This window comes from Myodes glareolus, chromosome 5, assembly GCF_982192425.1.
Source record: "Myodes glareolus chromosome 5, mMyoGla1.1, whole genome shotgun sequence".
Taxonomy (NCBI): Eukaryota; Metazoa; Chordata; class Mammalia; order Rodentia; family Cricetidae; genus Myodes; species Myodes glareolus.
Window position 1 is genome coordinate 97,036,503 of NC_142030.1, and position 18,366 is coordinate 97,054,868.

General features: G+C 46.6%; 1 protein-coding gene across 8 annotated transcripts in view; it reads right to left on the reverse strand.

Moving 5' to 3' along the window:
• The window catches only part of Mgat5 (alpha-1,6-mannosylglycoprotein 6-beta-N-acetylglucosaminyltransferase), a 295,197-nt gene that overhangs the window by 32,239 nt on the left and 244,592 nt on the right, over nucleotides 1–18,366 (reverse strand). For all 8 annotated transcript variants that reach the window (XM_087906586.1, XM_087906583.1, XM_087906581.1 and 5 more), the window contains one exon: nucleotides 11,844–11,993. In XM_087906586.1, coding sequence (XP_087762712.1) covers nucleotides 11,844–11,993 — 150 coding nt within the window. The remainder of the gene's footprint in view (nucleotides 1–11,843; nucleotides 11,994–18,366) is intronic.

Consider the following 18,366-nt stretch of genomic DNA (forward strand, 5'->3'; position numbering starts at 1 on the left):
ACTGGAACTGAGACAAAGATGGGTCAGTGACGGACTGAATCGCACCTGGACCAGGACCACTTAGTGATGAAATCTCCTGTCCTCTGTTTAACCTAAGCCCAGTGTCAGGACCCCAAAGATGGTGTGGGAGTCACGAGATCCCTTTATTTGTTCTCTCCCCAGTGTGATCACAATTAAGTAATTCCCTTTTCTCTGCACTTCCCTATCTCTGATCCCTCTAATTGACCCATTGAGGAAAAATGGCCGCACCTACTTGGCATGTCAGGGCTGCCAAGGCCCAGATCCAACCCTAACAATCCACTAACAGCTGGGAACACCAGGCAGCCCTCTCTTTTCAACTTTGAGAAGAAAATGCCAGTAGATACAGACAGGGTCTTGGCAGGTTTAACCAGAGCTGTTGAAGCCCACAGTATTTCTTGACCTCTGAAAACGAGGGTCTGCCAAGAAGTGCTGATGCCCTCCTCAAGTCTACATTGTCAGAAACAGCTTTGGAAGAAATGGAGGCAGCAAACGCCTATCCATTTAAACAGAGAACCTTTGGCGAGGGATTATCTCCTATCTGCACCTACTATTAAAGGATGAGAGGCTATTGCTTGATGAACTTGAATGTGACCTAAGCTTAAATATATCTGAAAAATAATTTGCACCAACAATTATGCCCTACTGGCACCAGAGCATCTCAGTACACATAAACACGTGGGGGGCTGGGGAGAGGGCTCAATGCTTGCAGTACAAGCATCAGAACCCGAACTTAGATCCCAAAGCACACACGAAACTGGATGCAGTAGCACACTTTGTAATCCCAGGCTCCTACAAGTGAGACTGGAGGCAGAGGCGGGAGAATCCTTAGATCCTGAAGGCCAGCTAGTTGGGATTACACAATGGTGAACAATAGTGACCTTATCTCAAACAAGGTTGAAGGTGAGGATGGATAGCTAAGGTTTTTGTCTGACTTCTACATGCAGACTGTGGCATTCAAGTACCTGCACTCATACATATGAACACATGCACACATACACACCATATACACACAGAGATGAAATAAGGAACACTTAGGCCTAATTCTCCCAAGCCTCGCTCACTAGCTTCCAAGGACAATTACACCACAAGGAAACACGACATCATTTCTTTCTTTTTCTTGTTTTTCTTCTTTGTGACTGTTTCTCTGTGTACTCCTGGCTGTCCTGGAATTCCCAGACTGGCCTCAAATTCACAGAGAGCCTTTGTCTCCCGAATGCTGGGATTGCAGGCGTGTACCACCACTGCCTGGCTACCTCACTATTTCTTGGCAACAAATTTTTTTTGGTCACACCAATTAAGACGACAGGAACTGATGCATGCCTTTGAAACACTGAAGTAACAATTTTCTGTCAGCTCTCACTAAGGAATTTTTCTCTTGGTTCCTGTGTACTCAATATCTGTGACAGTACACTGAAGCACATGTATGAAGGTCACAGAACACATCTAAGGGTTGAGAGTCAATAATCCAGGTAGAAAAAACTCACTAAAGGCTTCTGCCTACTTGTAGTCTTGACACACAACTCATCTGTACCAACTTGCTTTTTCTATTGATCCGCCACTGTATCTATATAGGACCCTCCCTTCTCCCCCTCCATCTCTCCCCCAGGCTCTCTCTGACTCCCCTTTCCCTTTCTTCTCTCTTTCTGAGGATTTCATATTATTTCCACTCCATCCTTATAGAATTTTTTACCACAGAAGGGAGAAACACAAGACAAGAAGGCATTCAAGGACCGGGGAGAGGGCCTAGTGGGTAACCGCACTTGCTGTGAGTAAGAGGACCTGAGTCTGAACCCTCAGATAAAATTCTGGGTGAGGTCACACATTCCAGCAACCCCAGCGCTGTGTGCAATAGAGAAAGGTGCTGAGGCGGGATGGTCCCAGCCTAGCTCCAGGTTCACTGAGAGACCCCGTCTCAAGGGAATACAGCTGCGTGTGACAGCGCAGGACACGTGCTGTCCTCCTCCAGCCTCAGCACAAACTCACACGGGTGTACACGTCTGTAAACATATGTGTGCACATACATACACACAGACACTCATGTGAAAATTGGGCAAAAGAAAACATTCAGTGCTAAGGCTTAACTCTTCCAGGGAAAACTGGCCATGCTGCACGGGCTTAAGTCTGCCCTTCAGAAGACCAGCGTCTAACAGGGATGGATACTCTAGACGGTAGACATCTCCATGGCTACAGCTCCAGCTCCAACAGTGAGTGTGTCTAAACTGAAAGATCTCACTATCTGAATTAAAATGATGAGGAAGATGAGACAAAGGAGTGTACATCTTATTCATGTCAGGACACCCTGACTCAGTCGCTGAAGTATTTTTCTCTGTTTTGAAAGGAAAAAGAATTGTCTTAAGTTCTAAGTAAGCTAATGAAGATTCCTCTAACCACTCCTGGGCTTGGTCAGAGTCGCTCTCTTCTATTATAAGTATGTGGTTATGTGCACATGCATGCACGTGTGTGTGGGTCAGGGGTCAACTGTGGATGTCTCCCTCAGCTGTTCTCTCCATTGCTTTCTCTCATCTGGTGAGGCTGGCTGGCCAGTGAGCCCCAGGGATCCAGTAGCCTCCATTCCCCCAGGGCTGGGATTAGAAGTGATTACCACTACAACCAGTGTTTTAGCTGTGGATTTTGGGTGATCAAACTCAGGTTCTCGTCCCATTAATTACTTTATTATGTAGTGGGGGCTAAACCCAGAGACCCATATATACTGGGAAGTGCTGTATCACAGAGTTACATGTCCAACTCCCGTTCTGGTCACTTTTAATGGGGGAACACCAAGAATAAGAAGAGATTGGACCCACATAAACTCAACATGTACTTCTCTGATCTTTATTAATTAGCCAGTGTGGGAGGCTCAGGAAAGAGTCTGGGCAATGAATTAACCTCAGCTTGCCGAGAAAACAGATTGCTGGTCAAAATGGCCAGGGCAATGGGGTGATTGGTAACAGCACAGGCTGTGCAGTCAGAAAGACAGGGATTCAAATTCTGATGCTAACAGTTCCTCATCCGGTAACCACGGCAACTGTCCGTGTGCGCTCATTCATGGTCTACTCTCACTGGGTCTAGAAGCTCACCTAAGAACACACAAGCACTCTGTCTACTTAGGAGCAAAATGGGGCCACCAGTGATGCTTTCCAGCATGGCGTTTGCTGTGAGGACTGAGGAAATATCTGATAGAAATATGTAATATTCTCAGGCTGGGTGCCTAGTAAACATCTGAAAAATTGTTGCTCAAGTTCAAATCCAGTTGTAATTTCACACAGCTAGACATTATGCTTGTCCTTCTTTCATACGGTTGGAGATGAAGGACCTGGGGGCTGTTCATGGGTTACGACAACTTTAATCCTTTCATGTGTTTTTATGAGTTCCCTTCCTTCCTTCGTTCCTTCATTCGTTCCTTCCTTCGTTCCTTCCTTCCTTCCTTCGTTCCTTCCTTCTCTACTGCCTGCCTCTGCCTCCTAAGTGCTGGGATTGAAGGTGGGTACCACATAAAACTTGTTATGTCTAACAAGTTTTCACTATTCCATCCATTGCTAAACTACCAGAAGAGAGAATCATACACAGTGTAGCGACTTCCAGGTACAAAGGCCAGTCCTACAAACTGCATACTATCGCTAGGCCTCCCCTGTTTGTTCTTGACACAGTAGCAGGGCGGCAATCTATTCCTAGGAATAGGTATTCCCTTTATATCTTTAAAGAAGAATACGTACAATGGTTGAGTATGCTGGTCAGTTTTAATTGTCACCTCAACACATCCTAGAATTCCCTGGGAGTCTCAGTGAGGGATCCTCTAGATCAGACTGGCTCATGGCTATGTCTGCCGGGGGCGGGGGGGGGCTGTCCTGATTGCCTTAATTGATGTGGGAAGATCTAGCCTAGAAGTAAGTGCCACCATTTCCTAGGTTTGGATGTGGAGTGTGTAAGGATAGAGAAAGTGAGCTGAGCACCAGGCATGGATGCATTCATTTTCTCTTTGCTCTTGGATGTCACATTCCTTAGTTTGCTGTTGCTTTGACAGAATAGTCCGACCACAAGCAAGCTAAGGAAGAAAAGGATTATTTGCCTTAGAGTCCCAGAAAGGGGCACAGTCTATCACGACAGGGAAGGCTTGATGGCAGGAGCGTGAGGATAGCCTGGCAGGCAGGAAGCAGGCTGATCCAATCCTTTTCAACTTTGTACAGGAGACAGGCAGATTGGCAGGCACACACACACACACACACACACACACACACACACACACACACAGAGAGAGAGAGAGAGACAGAGACAGAGACAGAGACAGAGAGAGACACACAGAGAGAGAGACAGAGAATCAGGAAGTGGGGCCAGTGACTAGTGATGTACTTCCTCCAGTGAGGTTCCATTTCCTAGAGGTCCCACTACTTCCCAACAGGACTAAGTGTCAGACACAGGCAAGCACTTATGGGGCTACTTTATATTTAAAGTTCAATGGCTACAGTGTGACCAGCTGCTTCACCTTCCTTGACTTCTCTGCAATGGTGAACCGTAGCCTGAACTGAAAGCCAAGGCACCCCTTTCTCCCTTTCTCAAGGGTCCCTAGTAGCCCTCTGTATTTTATTACAGCAATGGGAAGAAATTAGAAGATCAGGAAGTGGAGAAAACAATTTCTTTATCCTGAAAGGTGACAGTTTCACTTAGCTTCAAGGGTCCCTCTTCTGACGCTGAAGGACAGGAACAGTGGCCTTCCTCATCGTGACTCTGCACTCTCCCGGTCCACATAGCCTCTAATCTGAGCTGCTTTGGCTCTCTAGGGAAGAGCTGTGAGGGCCAAGTAACCACAGAACTTAGCACACCTGTTTCAGCATTACCAACTGGCGGTCAAACTGGCAAACAAACCGGCAATTTCTGGAGACTGGGTTCTCGGGGCAGACCCCTGACTTCTCCCAGCAACCTTAGCGCCTGTTCAGAGATGAAACAAGCCAGACCACAAACACCAGCACCCAACTTGAAAGTTCCCGCATTTTGTCATTTAAAAGCCAAAGCCAAATCAAATGTATTACAATTTATGTGTTAATTCACTGACCTAGAGGTGGGAAGTGAGCAGTTTTTAGGTAATCTCGATCAACTGACCTATGTTCTAGCTCAGGAGCAATTTGGATTTCTGACTTTCAGATTTGGTGTGGTCAACTTGGATGCAAAAGCCAGACCCTGGGAAGAGGCCTGTGGGAACATGGAGGCTCCCCTGACTACTGAGCTACCTGAGTCTGGTTTTCGGACTGAACGAACCTTATCCCCAAGTGACAGTTAGCTCTGTAACCTTGTCACAACCTAAAACCACTCAGGAGGAGTCTCAGTGAGGGACTGTCTAGATTAGGCTGGCCTGTGAGATTATCTCGATTATGTTATCTGATGTGAAAGAGCCAGCCACTCTGGACTGCATCATTCCTGGGCAGGGCGTAGAGAAGTGCCTGTGTGTGTGTGTGTGTGTGTGTGTGTGTGTGTGTGTGTGTGTGTGTGTGTGTGAAGAAAGAGAGCGGAGCACTAGTAAGCATTCACTTCTTCCTTGTTCTCTGTCCTTGACCACGGATGTAACTGCTTCTAGTTCCCACTGCCTTGGCTTCCCCACAATGGTGGGCCATAACCTAAAATTGTGAGCCAATTAAGCCTTTTTCTCCCTTAGGTTCCTTCTGTTGGATGTTCCTTTACCACAGCGAAAAGGAACGAAACTAAGACACTTGGTTAGGTAGAAAGCTTGAGGCCAACCTGGGCCCCACGAGAGCCCGCTTATGGGCAAATCTCTTTGCTAGGATAAGATGTTTAGGAAGTGCCAGGTGATGTCTGAATTAGGTTAGTGTGTGGGGATGCCGGTGGGAGACTGCCTTAATAAATTAATTAATATGGAAAGACCCAGCCCACTGTGAGCAGTACCATTCCTTAGGCAGGAGTCCTGAAGCGGAGAGATTGCGCTGAGCACAGTAAGCAAGTGACTGAACGTGATGCATTCATTTCTGCATATTCTTGACCTATGGAGATGCTCTAACCAGCTGCTTCAGTCTCCTGCTACTGTATTTCCCTGCAAGAATGGATCATATCCTGAACCTGTCAGCTGAAATAAACCCATTTTGTCAGGATGTTTTGTCATGCCAACAGAAATGAAACCCAGCTGAACCCAGTGGGAAAACCCAAAGTTAGCGGGGTTTTGGGGACTTTCAGCTGTGGGTTTGGGACTGCAGTTAGGCACAAAGTCGAGACTGTTGGAGCACACAGTCTACACTGGTCACACTTGTTTAGGCATCTAGAGATAACTCGGTGAAGAACGAGGATCATTCTGGGTCACCCAAGTCATGGAGGAAGGAACGGTGGGGTGCCTGGAAGGGGAGGGTGTGGACAGCAGCTTCCCCTGCTAGGCTACAGTTAGAACTTGTCCTTGACTACAGAAAGGAAAGTACTTAGTGTGGCTAGACAGTACAGCCCCAGACACCCTCCCACCGGAGAGCGGGACGTGAATCCTCTACGCATTATCGTCCATTAATAAGAACCACCCAAGAGAAGACGGGAAAGGTACTGAAGTTAAAGCTAGGGAGGTAGGCTGAAGACGTTGTTCAGTTGGCAGAGTGCTTGCCTAATGTGCACAAGACCCCAGGCTTGATCCCCACCACCACATAAACTGGCTGTGGTGGTACATACCAGTAATCACTACATTCAGGAGGTGGAGGCAGGGGGGTCAGAAGTTCAAGCTCAGCCTTGCCTACGTGGTAAGTCTGAGCTCAGCCTGGGCTACTTGAGACCCTGCTTCAACAAACTAACCAACCAACAGCAAACAAACAGAAGCTAGGAAGATGAAGACAAACACATTAATGGAGCTGGGGAATTTACCACCTTAGCGGGTCGTGACGCGCTGGCTCCACCAGCTTAGTCTGCCAGACTAAGCGGCCTGCCTCTGGTCTTCAGATAAATAATTCATCCATCAAAATTCAGATAATCATTTGTTCATCCAATTTACAGCTCTGTTAGAAGAGGTTTCTAGATTACAGCAACTTCCCCGCACTTTAAACCCCAATTTTCAGGTTATACCAACATCTTCTGAGGCCGGGCTCCAAGTGGCATGCTCAGACAAAGTTCTACTGAGCAAAGGGTGCTGTGGGCTAGACGCAGAGCTTCAAAGACAGGCTGGGGATGCAGCTTAGTGGCAGCATGCTTGCCCCAGCATGTACAAGCACTGAGTTCAGCCTGCAACACCGAGGAGCTAAGAACAAAGCAATACCAAACCCAAAGATGGCTCATTAACAAAAATAATGAGCCCCAAAGTGACCCAAACACCAGCCACGTCTCCGAATCTCAGGAGATCTTGGGGGAGAGTAGAGCAGGCTTGCTTCCATCTCTAGCTGAACCTGAGGAGAAGCTAATCATTTTACAGACATGTCTCATTGGCAGCTCCCGTTCTTCACCTCCAACATGGATGGGAATAAATTGCTTTAAGATTGCTCAGAGGCACAGAAGGAGTTAGAAGCGGGAAAGGATATGAATGCAGAGCCATAGTGGTCCCTGTCAACTTTCCTAACTCCAGATTCATTCAGCTCAGTTGCATAGAAAACTACTAGGTTTTCAATGGAAGGGGAGTCTTGGCCACATACTACCTCGTGTTCCTCATATGTCCAGTATTCTGAGTCATAATTCCACACGGAGTGCTTTAATGTATTCTCTAAGGTTTATGTGTATTTTAAATTATGTATAGTTGTGTGTGTGTGTGCGTGTGTGTGCGTTTGCACATGCATGCAGGTGCCCACTGAGGCCAGGGATATCAGATCCTCTGGAGCTGAAGTTACAGGTAGGAGTGAGCATTTCAAGGTGGGCACTGGGAACAGAACTTGGGGCCTCTGGAAAGGCTGCGCATGCTCGTAACTGGGGAGCATCTCTCCAGCCCTATATATTCTTATCAGAGAAACAGGTGCCACATAATTCCCTATAGGGCACCATCAGGCATCAGTTTTAAATTAATTACATTAAAAGTTTATGCATATGTGTACCTGTTTATCTCTGTACCACATGCTTGCAGTACTTACTGAGGACATAAAGAGGGCGTCTGATCCTCTGGAAGGGGCATTAGAGGAGGCTGTGGCTGATAAAGGTGCTGAGAACTGAACCCTGGTCCTCTGTAAGAATGGGATGTGGCTAGGCTGAGGTGGTACACGCTTTAATCCTAGCACTCAGAAGGCAGAGGCAGGTGGATCTCTGCGAGTTCCAGGGCAGCCAGGGTTTCACAGAGAAACCCTGTCTCCAAAAAACAAAGACAAAAACAAAACAGAAAAGAGCAGTATGTGCTCTTAACCACTGAGCCATCTCTCTAGTCCCAACATCTGCTTTTTCTTCTTCTTCTTTTTTTAAAAGATACATGTATAGCATGTATACACCTCTTAGCTGTTTGGCCTACTCCAACATCATAGCTGGATCTTGTAGATGTTTCTTCTGTGTTCCCCCAGACAGGCTGGACCTCAGTTGTGGCCTGTTTCTCATTTTCTGACAATGTGAATGGTTGGTAGGCAAATGAGGGTTCTTTTAAACTCTGCAGGGCTGAGGAGACATCCCCGAGGCCGGAGTAACAGAAGCGTGTGAGACGGTAATGACACACTGCGAAGCAAGCTCTGCCACGGTGTTATTTGAAAGGAACTTGAACTTTTAGCAAGATCTCACCAAAGAAAAGTAAAATGAGGCAAATGGCAGAAAATAGCAACGCTGCCGTGAAAGGGCCCGGGCATCTTGCTGACTGGAAAATGTCAAACTCAGAGAGAAAATGACAGGAAGAGAACGGGAAAACTGGGGCGCCTCACTCCTAGAGCCACGAGCAGCCATTAGATAATAGTGACCTTTAGGAAATTAAAGTCCTTATGAAAAGAAACCTGGTGTTTGGCCAAAGAGTTAAAAAATTATCAAAATATTTTATCTCTGGAATCACCCTTGAAATGACTTGGAAGCAAAAAGAATCAAGTGTGTTTACAGATGGAGAAACAGACAAAGCCCAGACAGCTATCCTTTTAACTGGTGAACAGCCACAAACTTTCAGATGACTTGTACAATTGTGTGTGCGATGTGTGTGTGTGTGGGGGGGGGGTGCATGCATCTCACGGCGTGGGGGTCAGAGGACAGTTCTGGGGAGTTAGTTCTCTTCTTTTCCTTTCCACTTTCTTGTGGGTTCTGGAAATCAAACTCAGGGCCTCAGGCGTAAGCAGCAAGTGCCTCTACCTGTCGAACCATAATGCTGGCTCCCACCCACCCCATCTTTTAAAAATCTCTGTGTAGCCAAGCCTGGTGGCATACGCCTTTAATCTCCACACTCAAGAGGTAGAGGCAAGTGGGTGTTTGTGAATTTGAGGCCAATCTAGTTCAATGAATTCCAGGACAGTCAGGGGTACGTAGTGAGACCCTGTCTCAAAACAAACAAAAAAGCAAGTAAGCAAAATAAAAATCTTTGTGTGCAGGTATGCAAGTATGGAGGTCAGAGGACAATCTCAGGGGTCAAATGACCCCCCCCCAAATGTTGTTTGAGACAGAATCACTTGCTCACTGCAAACCAGGCTGGCTGACCTGTTAGCTTCTGGGAGTTCTCCTGTTCCTGCCTCCCATTTTGCCATAGAAGTATTGGATAGATGTGTGCTCCCATATCTGACCTTAGGTGGATCTTCATATTTTTGGGTTGAGCACTTTACCTTATGAGTTTACCCTATGAGTTATGTCTCTCCCCTTTTACTAAGCATTCCTAAGTAGGGGTGTTTGTGAAGATGGCAATGCCAAAGGCCCAGCAGAGCTTGAATTCCCAATTAGGAAGCATGAAGGAGTTGGAGGCTCCTCCATGACTTGATCTCAGTTTAACTGTGGGAAGTTGGGATACCTGAAATCCACAGTGGTGTCTGTCTTGTTCATCTCAAAGATGCACCTTCTAAAACTGAGATCCTGGTCGAGGGAAACAGGTTGATCAGTAAAGTGCTCACGATCCAGCCTGAATTCAATATCCAGAACCCACATAAAATAAGTGGGGCACAGTAGTCAGTAGTGATGCTTGTCACCTTAATGCTGGGGAGGCAGAGACAGGTGGAACTCTCATGTTGACTGTCCAGCTGGCCTAGCCTATTTGGTGAGATCAGAGCCAGTGAGAAACTCTATCTATAAAACCAAAAGCAAACATAACCAAAAATCCCAAAGGTGTCGGGTGGAGAGTTAACTCAGCAGTTGAACAGTTCCTCCTGCTCTTGTAGGACCTGGGTCAACTCCTAGCACCCACACTGTGGCTCACGTGACTCCTCTGACCTCAGGGTCCTGCATGCACATGGTGCATACATACACTCAGGCACACATACATACACGTAAAATAAAATAAATAAAAAGCCCCACCAGGTAAACAGTACCTGAAAAATGATATCCAAAATTGACCTCTGGCTTTTACATGGATGAATATACATGTGTACACACATACATACACTCATGTATAAACATGTACTCATATATGTATATATGCATAAACAAACAAACAAACAAACAAATAAATAGATGTGTAATCCTCAGTGGTTTTCGAACCACCTATGCCACAGGGTCTGAACTCTGCCCAAAACCATGACAACCAGACCCCATCTCCTTAACAAAAGTCATATTCTAACATCAAATATAGGAAGATTGGATTCAATTCTCTCCCGAATATGTCACGGGCATCTTGGTCCCATGAATCTGTTTCCTTAAATGCCAGATGGTTCCACACCCTGGTCATCCCACTGGTCTTCCATACCCCCCATAATGCTTCTTGAGTTAGTGGGCCAAGGAAGGGGTAGGAGGAGAGCAGGTCAGGAACCTGGTTCCCCGAGCAGCAGTGACTGGGGGGAGCTTGACAGCTGTGACCTCTGCTACCCCATCACAAGGCAGGGCCTCCCCGTTCCACCTGCAGCTGCTGGCTTGATGCCCAGCACAAGAAAAGTCTCCCATAAACAGGGGTTTTTAAAATTTATTTCTTGGGGTTCTGGAGATAGAACCCAAAACCTTGCACACATCAGATAAAGGCTACCACTAAGCTCTAGTGAACATATGTATTTTTTTAACTTTCAATTACAAAATGCATATTTTAAACAAAATCAAGGAATGGATTTATAGCAACCAACCACAATGTACAATTTTATTATTGTTATTATTATTATTATTATTTTGCAATAGCTGCTCTAGGACAACGCTGCCTGGCTATTACTTAAAGCTTAGATAGGGTCTCATGTATCCTAGGTTGGCGACAAACTCCCTACGTGTCTGAGGATGCCTTTGAAACTCCGATCCTCCTGCCTCTAAGTCTCAAGTGCTGGGATTACAGGCGTGTCCCAGCATGTCCAGCATTGACCTTTCTCCTTTAGAGTCAATACACAGATACATTTGAAACACAAAGACACATGTAAAGGTTTTGCAATTGTAAAGTGTATGTGTGTACATAAACACCCAGAAAAAGAGCTAGGCTAACCTAAACTAACGTTTCTGTGAAATCATCATTAGTGAATTATTTCAACAAATAATAAGAGTTACTAAAACTTCAGATACTGCAGTACAGTTCCCATCTGGTTCTGTGTGCTGGACAAGCACTGGGCTATATCCCCAACCTATTGTCTACAGTTTTATTGAAACATTGAAGAGAAAACATAATCAACAGAGCGTACCAGGATACCAGGGCTACATAGAGAAACCCTCTCTGGAAAAACAAACAAACAACCCCCCCAAACAAACAAACAAAAAAAAAAGAAGGAAAAGAAAACATGAACGATTTTGACCCCATTTTCAATGCCAGGGAAACAAACCCATAAGCCACTTGAACGTTTATGAATCTGCTGGGAAGTTACCTTCGTTTCCCGGAGAAGAAACTGCAGGTCACGCCCACTGAGAATGCCGTGATTTTTGACGTAACTGGGAATGTTCTTTGTGCTGGAGCCGTAAACAGTGGCATGAACTTCCATGTACGTGTGAATGATATCCAAGTAGATCTTCTTATTCTGGAGAGGGGACAGGAAGGAGCAGAAAGTGCATTAGTGAAACAACATGCATGGCCGGTCGGGACCTCTGGGGAGAGCTACAGGGCACAGAGACAGCAAAGGTCAACGCTGGGATCCTAGCCACGTGGCCCTCCAATAGTGAGATTTATTTAAAAGCAACCTGGCCTAGGGATGGAGACATGGCTCGGAAGGTAAGCATGGCGGCCTGCTTGCAATCACGTTAGGGAGGCAGGAACAAAGGGTCCCTAGGGTAAGCCGGCTAGCTAGACTAGCAGAATCAATGATCTCCAGGTTCAAGTGAGAGACTCTGTCTCAATACCTAAGGCGCAGAATGATCAAGAAGACAATGATGTCAGCCTTCATGCATAATCCCCGCAATGCATATATGTACAGGTATACATAAGTGTGCCCACACACATGCAAACCCATACACATGCATACACACACACACACACACACACACACACACACACACACATATATGCCACAACGACACATATACACATGAAAAGAAGGAATCTGTCCGGATCTTGAGGGTAGAAATAGTCATATTGCTACTGTACAAGTCTGCAAACAGAACCATGTTGTGTGTATACATATGTATAATTATATATATATATATAATTAATATAAATATTACAGAATAAAAACAGTCATGGCCAAGGAAGTATCATCCTTATTTTGGGAATTGCTAGGAATCTAATGTATTGCTTTTGGCTCACCCTGATTTTTGGGAAGGAAGTTTGTGTGTGGTGTGGCTGGGATGAAGGTTTGGAGAAGGCAGTCGGTTGGACTGGAATATTTATCCAGAGTTGTTAAGCTGTCTCCAGGGAATACAAACATCCCCCGCTCGCCAGATTTCTTGTGATGATTAACTCACGCTGTCAGGACTGCAGCCCACTTCTTTCTGATGCTGAGCAAGAGGACGGTTTCTCACAGTCCGTACCAAAGGGCCCAGCAGCTGGAGAGCTGAGACTACCCAAGTGAGTCGCAAGAGACAGAGAAGTGAAGTGGGATCCTTGAGGTGCTATGAAGCCGTGGAGAGCACACAGACTTCTAATCAAAGCAGAACTAAAGGTCCCGCCATCTGTAGGCCCAGGTTTCCAGGTTCCAAAATTGGAACCACCTGTGCCAAGGAAGCACACTCACTTTCACTTCCCCTGCACATGTGTGTGTGACTAAGTTGTACGAGCGGATTTTGTGTGGCATGCCCCCTCCCCTTTTTTTTAATTTGAAGGATCCAAGCTCTATAATGGTTTCCAGTTGTGCCAAAGTAGGACATGCATTTTCCTATTCTGAATGTCTCCCCCCGCCCACACACACATTAGGCAAATCTAATAATAGCCAGTTTGTGACCAAAGACTGTTATAGAACTTAGAGAGAAAGAGAGAGAGAGAGAGAGAGAGAGAGAGAGAGAGAGAGAGAGAGAGAGAAAGAGAAAAGATGGGTGGCCCTAGAAGCCCAGAGTGCAGAGAAGTGTACTTCAACCCAAATGAAGCTGGTCTAAGCCATCTCTGTGTGCCATCCCTTCTTCTGTTACTATTACACAGCGCCTGGACTTTGGAGGAAACGTTTCAGAAGTATTTGTGAACAAACCCCAGCTAAGTCACGTTAAAATGACCCATTTTGTGCATCAGAGTAACAGTCAGTAATAAGCAGCCTTTGGCTCAGTGTTGGAGTCAGTACTAACAAGGTAAAGGTAGGAAGCGGGGTAACTGGGCAGACAGGAGGCAAACAAGGGGGCTCAGGGACCATCTTAGAAAAGGGAGCAAGACAGACACACAGAGAAATGGATGATGAAGAGGAGGAAGGGCAAAGAAGGGGAAAGAGGGAAGGAAGAGGAACAAGGAGGAAGAAAAGGCCAAGAATGAGGAAGAAGAGGAGGAGAGGGAGGAAGAGGAGAGAGAGGAGAGGAAATGTGAGAAAAAGTAGAGAAGTAGTTTTGGGGATCTATCGTAGTATTAGAAAGTGCATCTCTAACCATGCCATCCTGGGCTACATGGGACACTACCAAAAAACAAAACAAACAAACAAACAAAGAAAAGAAACCAGTTCCTAAACTTAGCCATGGCCACCCTACACCCTACATTCCCTAGTCTCTAGATACCTTTAACAGCAATGGTGCTAGACACCCCAACTCTTCTTAAACCACCCCCCAGTTTTCACTTGAGTCACTTGGGGCAGATTCTAATCATGCAAAAGAGGCTCTCAGGACTGTCTGCAGGCTTTGAAGTGGGGACTGGAAGTAGATGCAGGCATCTGCCCCTAATGCAAAAAGAGGCTTTTCTGCTAACAACCAGCTGCTAACTGGGGAGGCCCTAGCAGGGGCTGCAACAAGGCACAGCAGCAAAAGGCCCATGTGGTTTCATTTGAGGCTAAACCCCTTCATTGCAGACAGATTTAAGATTAGGATCCCAGACAAAGGCTTGGGAAAGGAAGGCCCAGAGAGGTCACACATGTGCAGCAACCAAATCGAGGAAAGGCCGGGGCTTGCTGAAGTGTTCCCAGCAGGAAGGCACAGGCAAGGAGGAAGACTATGGGAGGGTTCAACAAGTTCGCAAGGGCCCCAGGGTGTGGTGAAGTCTGAGAAGAGATTCCCCTTAGAGAGGGGATGCCGGCAGATCAGAGGGGGAAGGCTTCAAGCAGAACTAACCTTTGAATTTGACGTGACAGATAACGCTACCTCTTTCTGCTACACTTTAGTCACACATAAATACCTTGACATCATTTAGGATGTCAGCTGTGATATGGTATATCTGTCTACCAATAGTTCATGTTTTGGAAAGTCACATGTTAATCACATCTGATGGTGGACCTTTGGAAGCAATTAGTCTTACAGAAATTGAGATCTCATCGTAGCTAGCCTTGTGGCAGTTTTGTAGAAATCTGGGAGACGAAGCCATGTTTCTGTTCCAAACAGAGCTGCACCAGACACTCTCAGAGAGCTCCCCGCTGAGACTAAAGACCTGACAGAAAGCAACTTAAGCAAAGAGGAGTTGAGTTTGGCTCATAGTTTGAGGGCATATAGTCTGTCACTGTGGGGAAGGTGTCATGGCAGGGGTGGGAAGTGCTGGTCACACTGCCTTCAGTCAGTCAGGAATCAGACAGAACAGCAAGTGGGGCCAGGTTGTGAATCCTTAGGGCTCACCCTGGCGACCCACTTTCTCCAGTGAGATGCCACCAGAATGTCAGCTGGGGACCACATGAACCTATGGGGGAAGGGAGAAATCTCAAATTCAAACCACAGTATCTTCCCAGATGAAAGCCCACCCAATGCTGCAGGAACCTGAGAAGTATTTCTGGTTCAGGCAGGCCTGAACCTGGAGTAGCCCCTAGCCACACTGTGGCTTCTTTGAACACAAGAGACTTAACCTGAGGATGACTTGCCTTGCTCTACCAGGCTCCCTCATCTACTCCTGACCTCTGTGACCGGCACCAATCTCCTATGAATCTCAACCACATCATACATATTGTCCGTATACTCTTGAAACCCTTAGTTAGCCAGTACACATGCCAGACTCCTCCCTAGTCAGAAGTTGGATACTTGACGGAGAAATTAGGGACAGATGCCTGAGCCCACCCTAGTCCCTGCTTCAAAGCTCTGATCCTTGCTCAATTGAATAATTCTAGAATTAATACAATCAATAGTGTGTGTGTATGTGTGTGTGTGTGCGCGCGCATACATACACATGTAAAGCCCATTTTTGTTACTTTAATAAAATATTTGAGGATGGGAAGTTCAAGTACATGGTTATTATCTTCTCAGGGTCTGGCAAGAGCCTCTAGTTGCATCATAGCAAGGTGAGGGGCTTCCTGCAGCCAAACAGAACAAGCATGCTAGTTCAATTCACTTTGAGGTTTGAGGTAGAGTCTCTCACTGGCCTGGGGCCTAATGACTGAGCTAGCCTGGCTGGCTAACAATCCTCAGAAGCCTTCCTGTCTCCACCTCCCTGTTCTGGAATGGCAATTATAGGCCACTGCACCCAATTTTTTTTTTTAAACATGGGCTCTGGGGACCAGATTCAGGGTCTCCTGCTTATTCAGCACAATGACTGCCTGAACTATTACAATGGGCATCTTAACAGACCTCGCCATGGCTCAAAAGGTGTGAAAACGTCAAGGAAGGACTAGTGTCAAACTTCATTACAAAATAACTACTACGTCTCAATGCTCCATTTGAAAAAAAAATTAATCATGGGAACTAATGTTAGGCATATGGTTAGTGTTTATACATGTGGGTGTCTGGAGATCAAGTCCATAAGTTTGCACAAGGATGATCTACATTCACTTCCAGATGCTGGGCACTGAGGAGTGATGGTCTTCAGGGGTGGACACATCCTGACTAATAACTGTAATATATAATCGCTACATTCACCACCAGATCTCAACATCTGTAAATCTGGGTAGCATTTGGAGGTCAGCTATGATTTAATAGGCCTATCAATAGTTCCCGCCTTGAAAAGTCACATGTTAACGGTATCTGGAGGTGGAGGATGTTTGGGGAGTAATTAGGATTAGATGAAGTCTGAGGGGTTGGGGAGGTAATCCCCATGACTGAATAATGGATTTATAAAAAGGGGCAGACAAACCTGAGCTAGCATGCTTGTTCTGTTTGGCTGCAGGAAGCCCCTCACCTTGCTATGATGCAACTAGAGGCTCTTGCCAGACCCTGAGAAGATAATAACCATGTACTTGGACTTCCCATCCTCAAATATTTTATTAAAGTAACAAAAATGGGCTTTACATGTGTATGTATGCGCACATGGAAGCTGGAGGTCAACCTTGGATGTTCCTCAGACGCCGTCTACCTTCTTGACAGGGCATTTCTCACTGACCCAGGGTCCATCAATTTGGTTAGGTTGAGAGAAGCGCCCCCCCCCCCCACCCGCCCCGTGTCACCTCTCCAGTGCTGGGGTTACAAGCATAGCTCACCACACTCAGGCTCACGAGATTCAGGGGATAAACAAACTCCACATGTCTATCACTCACAAAACTCCACATGGCCCCTCTGCAGAGTTACATAAACAGACAACCACTACCGGGGCAGACACTGCCGAGAAGGGATTTCTCAGACTGTTGAGCTGCCTGCAAGTCATGAGGAGAGAGCTCCAGGGCTCCAGGTCTTCTGAGCTCTCAGCAATGTTGGTGGGGGTGGGGTGGGGTGGGGGTGTGGGGTGAGAGGGGTGGGGTGGTGGTGTGCAGGGGGCGATTTCTGTGATGTGGCTGCTTCTAAGTCACCCCTGCTCCTGTGACCTTAATGAAAACTCATGCTCACCAAGCTGTACTTTTGTGCAACTGTTATTTTGATCTGTAGAGGGATGAATAGTGTGTGTATGTGTGTGTGTGTGTGTATGTGTGTGTATGAAGTCCTCAGAAACTTCCCTTCTCTGACTGAAGACGCCCAAGGACAAAGGAAATCTATTCCTAAGAAGCCCTCTCACCCACTCTTTGGAGAGGCTGCAGAAAGGACGTGTACCGAGGCACACCTCCATCCCCGGCTCGTAGCCACCATGTGAGATCCTCCTGTGAGACCTCACATGAGCAACCTATCTGTTAAAAATAACTGATCTGATTAAAATGAAAATCTACCAACCGGAGGCGTGGGGACACAAACCAGAGGAGCAGGGAGCAGGCGAGCGAAGGAGTGGACCCTTGTCAGAGCTCCTTGGCTATTTCTGGCTAGAGCTGGGGGCATAATCGGTAGCGAGATAGTAAGAGCTTCAGGAAATCATTCAATCTAAGCAACACTGAGTTCTTCAGGGCCAGGTCGGAGGTGAGAACGGGAGGCTCAGGAGTTCTTTAGTCAACTCCTCTTGTGGTCCAGGGCTAAGAGCCATGCAGAAATGGCATCACTTTCTTGGGCAAATGGTGGTGTTCGGCTGGAGAGGGTGCTAGACACCTCTCTATTTAAGAACACGCCTGTTCGCTGCGGCAGTCCCGGTCCGGCTCTCTCCTGACATTTCTCCTCAGCTATGTGGCACCTTGTGACCTGCCACTTAAAAATTCTGGGCTAGGAAGATGGCTCCGTAAGGATGCTTGTTGCACACGCATGAGCACCTGACTTCAAATGCTCAGCATCCATGGAAAGTCCCAGATGCAACTATTCGCAGCCCGGAATCTGGAACTGGTGGCTGGGAGCAGAGACGGGAGAATTTCTGGGCCTTGCTGGCTACGAGCCTAGTCCCAGGTTCTGTAAGAGATGTTGATGATGTCCTATTTTCTTCCACACGCACACAGTTGTGTGTACCTGAGCATACTCGTGCAAATACACATGTATACACGCACACACACACACTTCACTCGTGCATACAGAGTACTCAGAATTGATTCATCCAGCGATGGGCACCAGGCAAATGTCTGCCAATAGAATTCT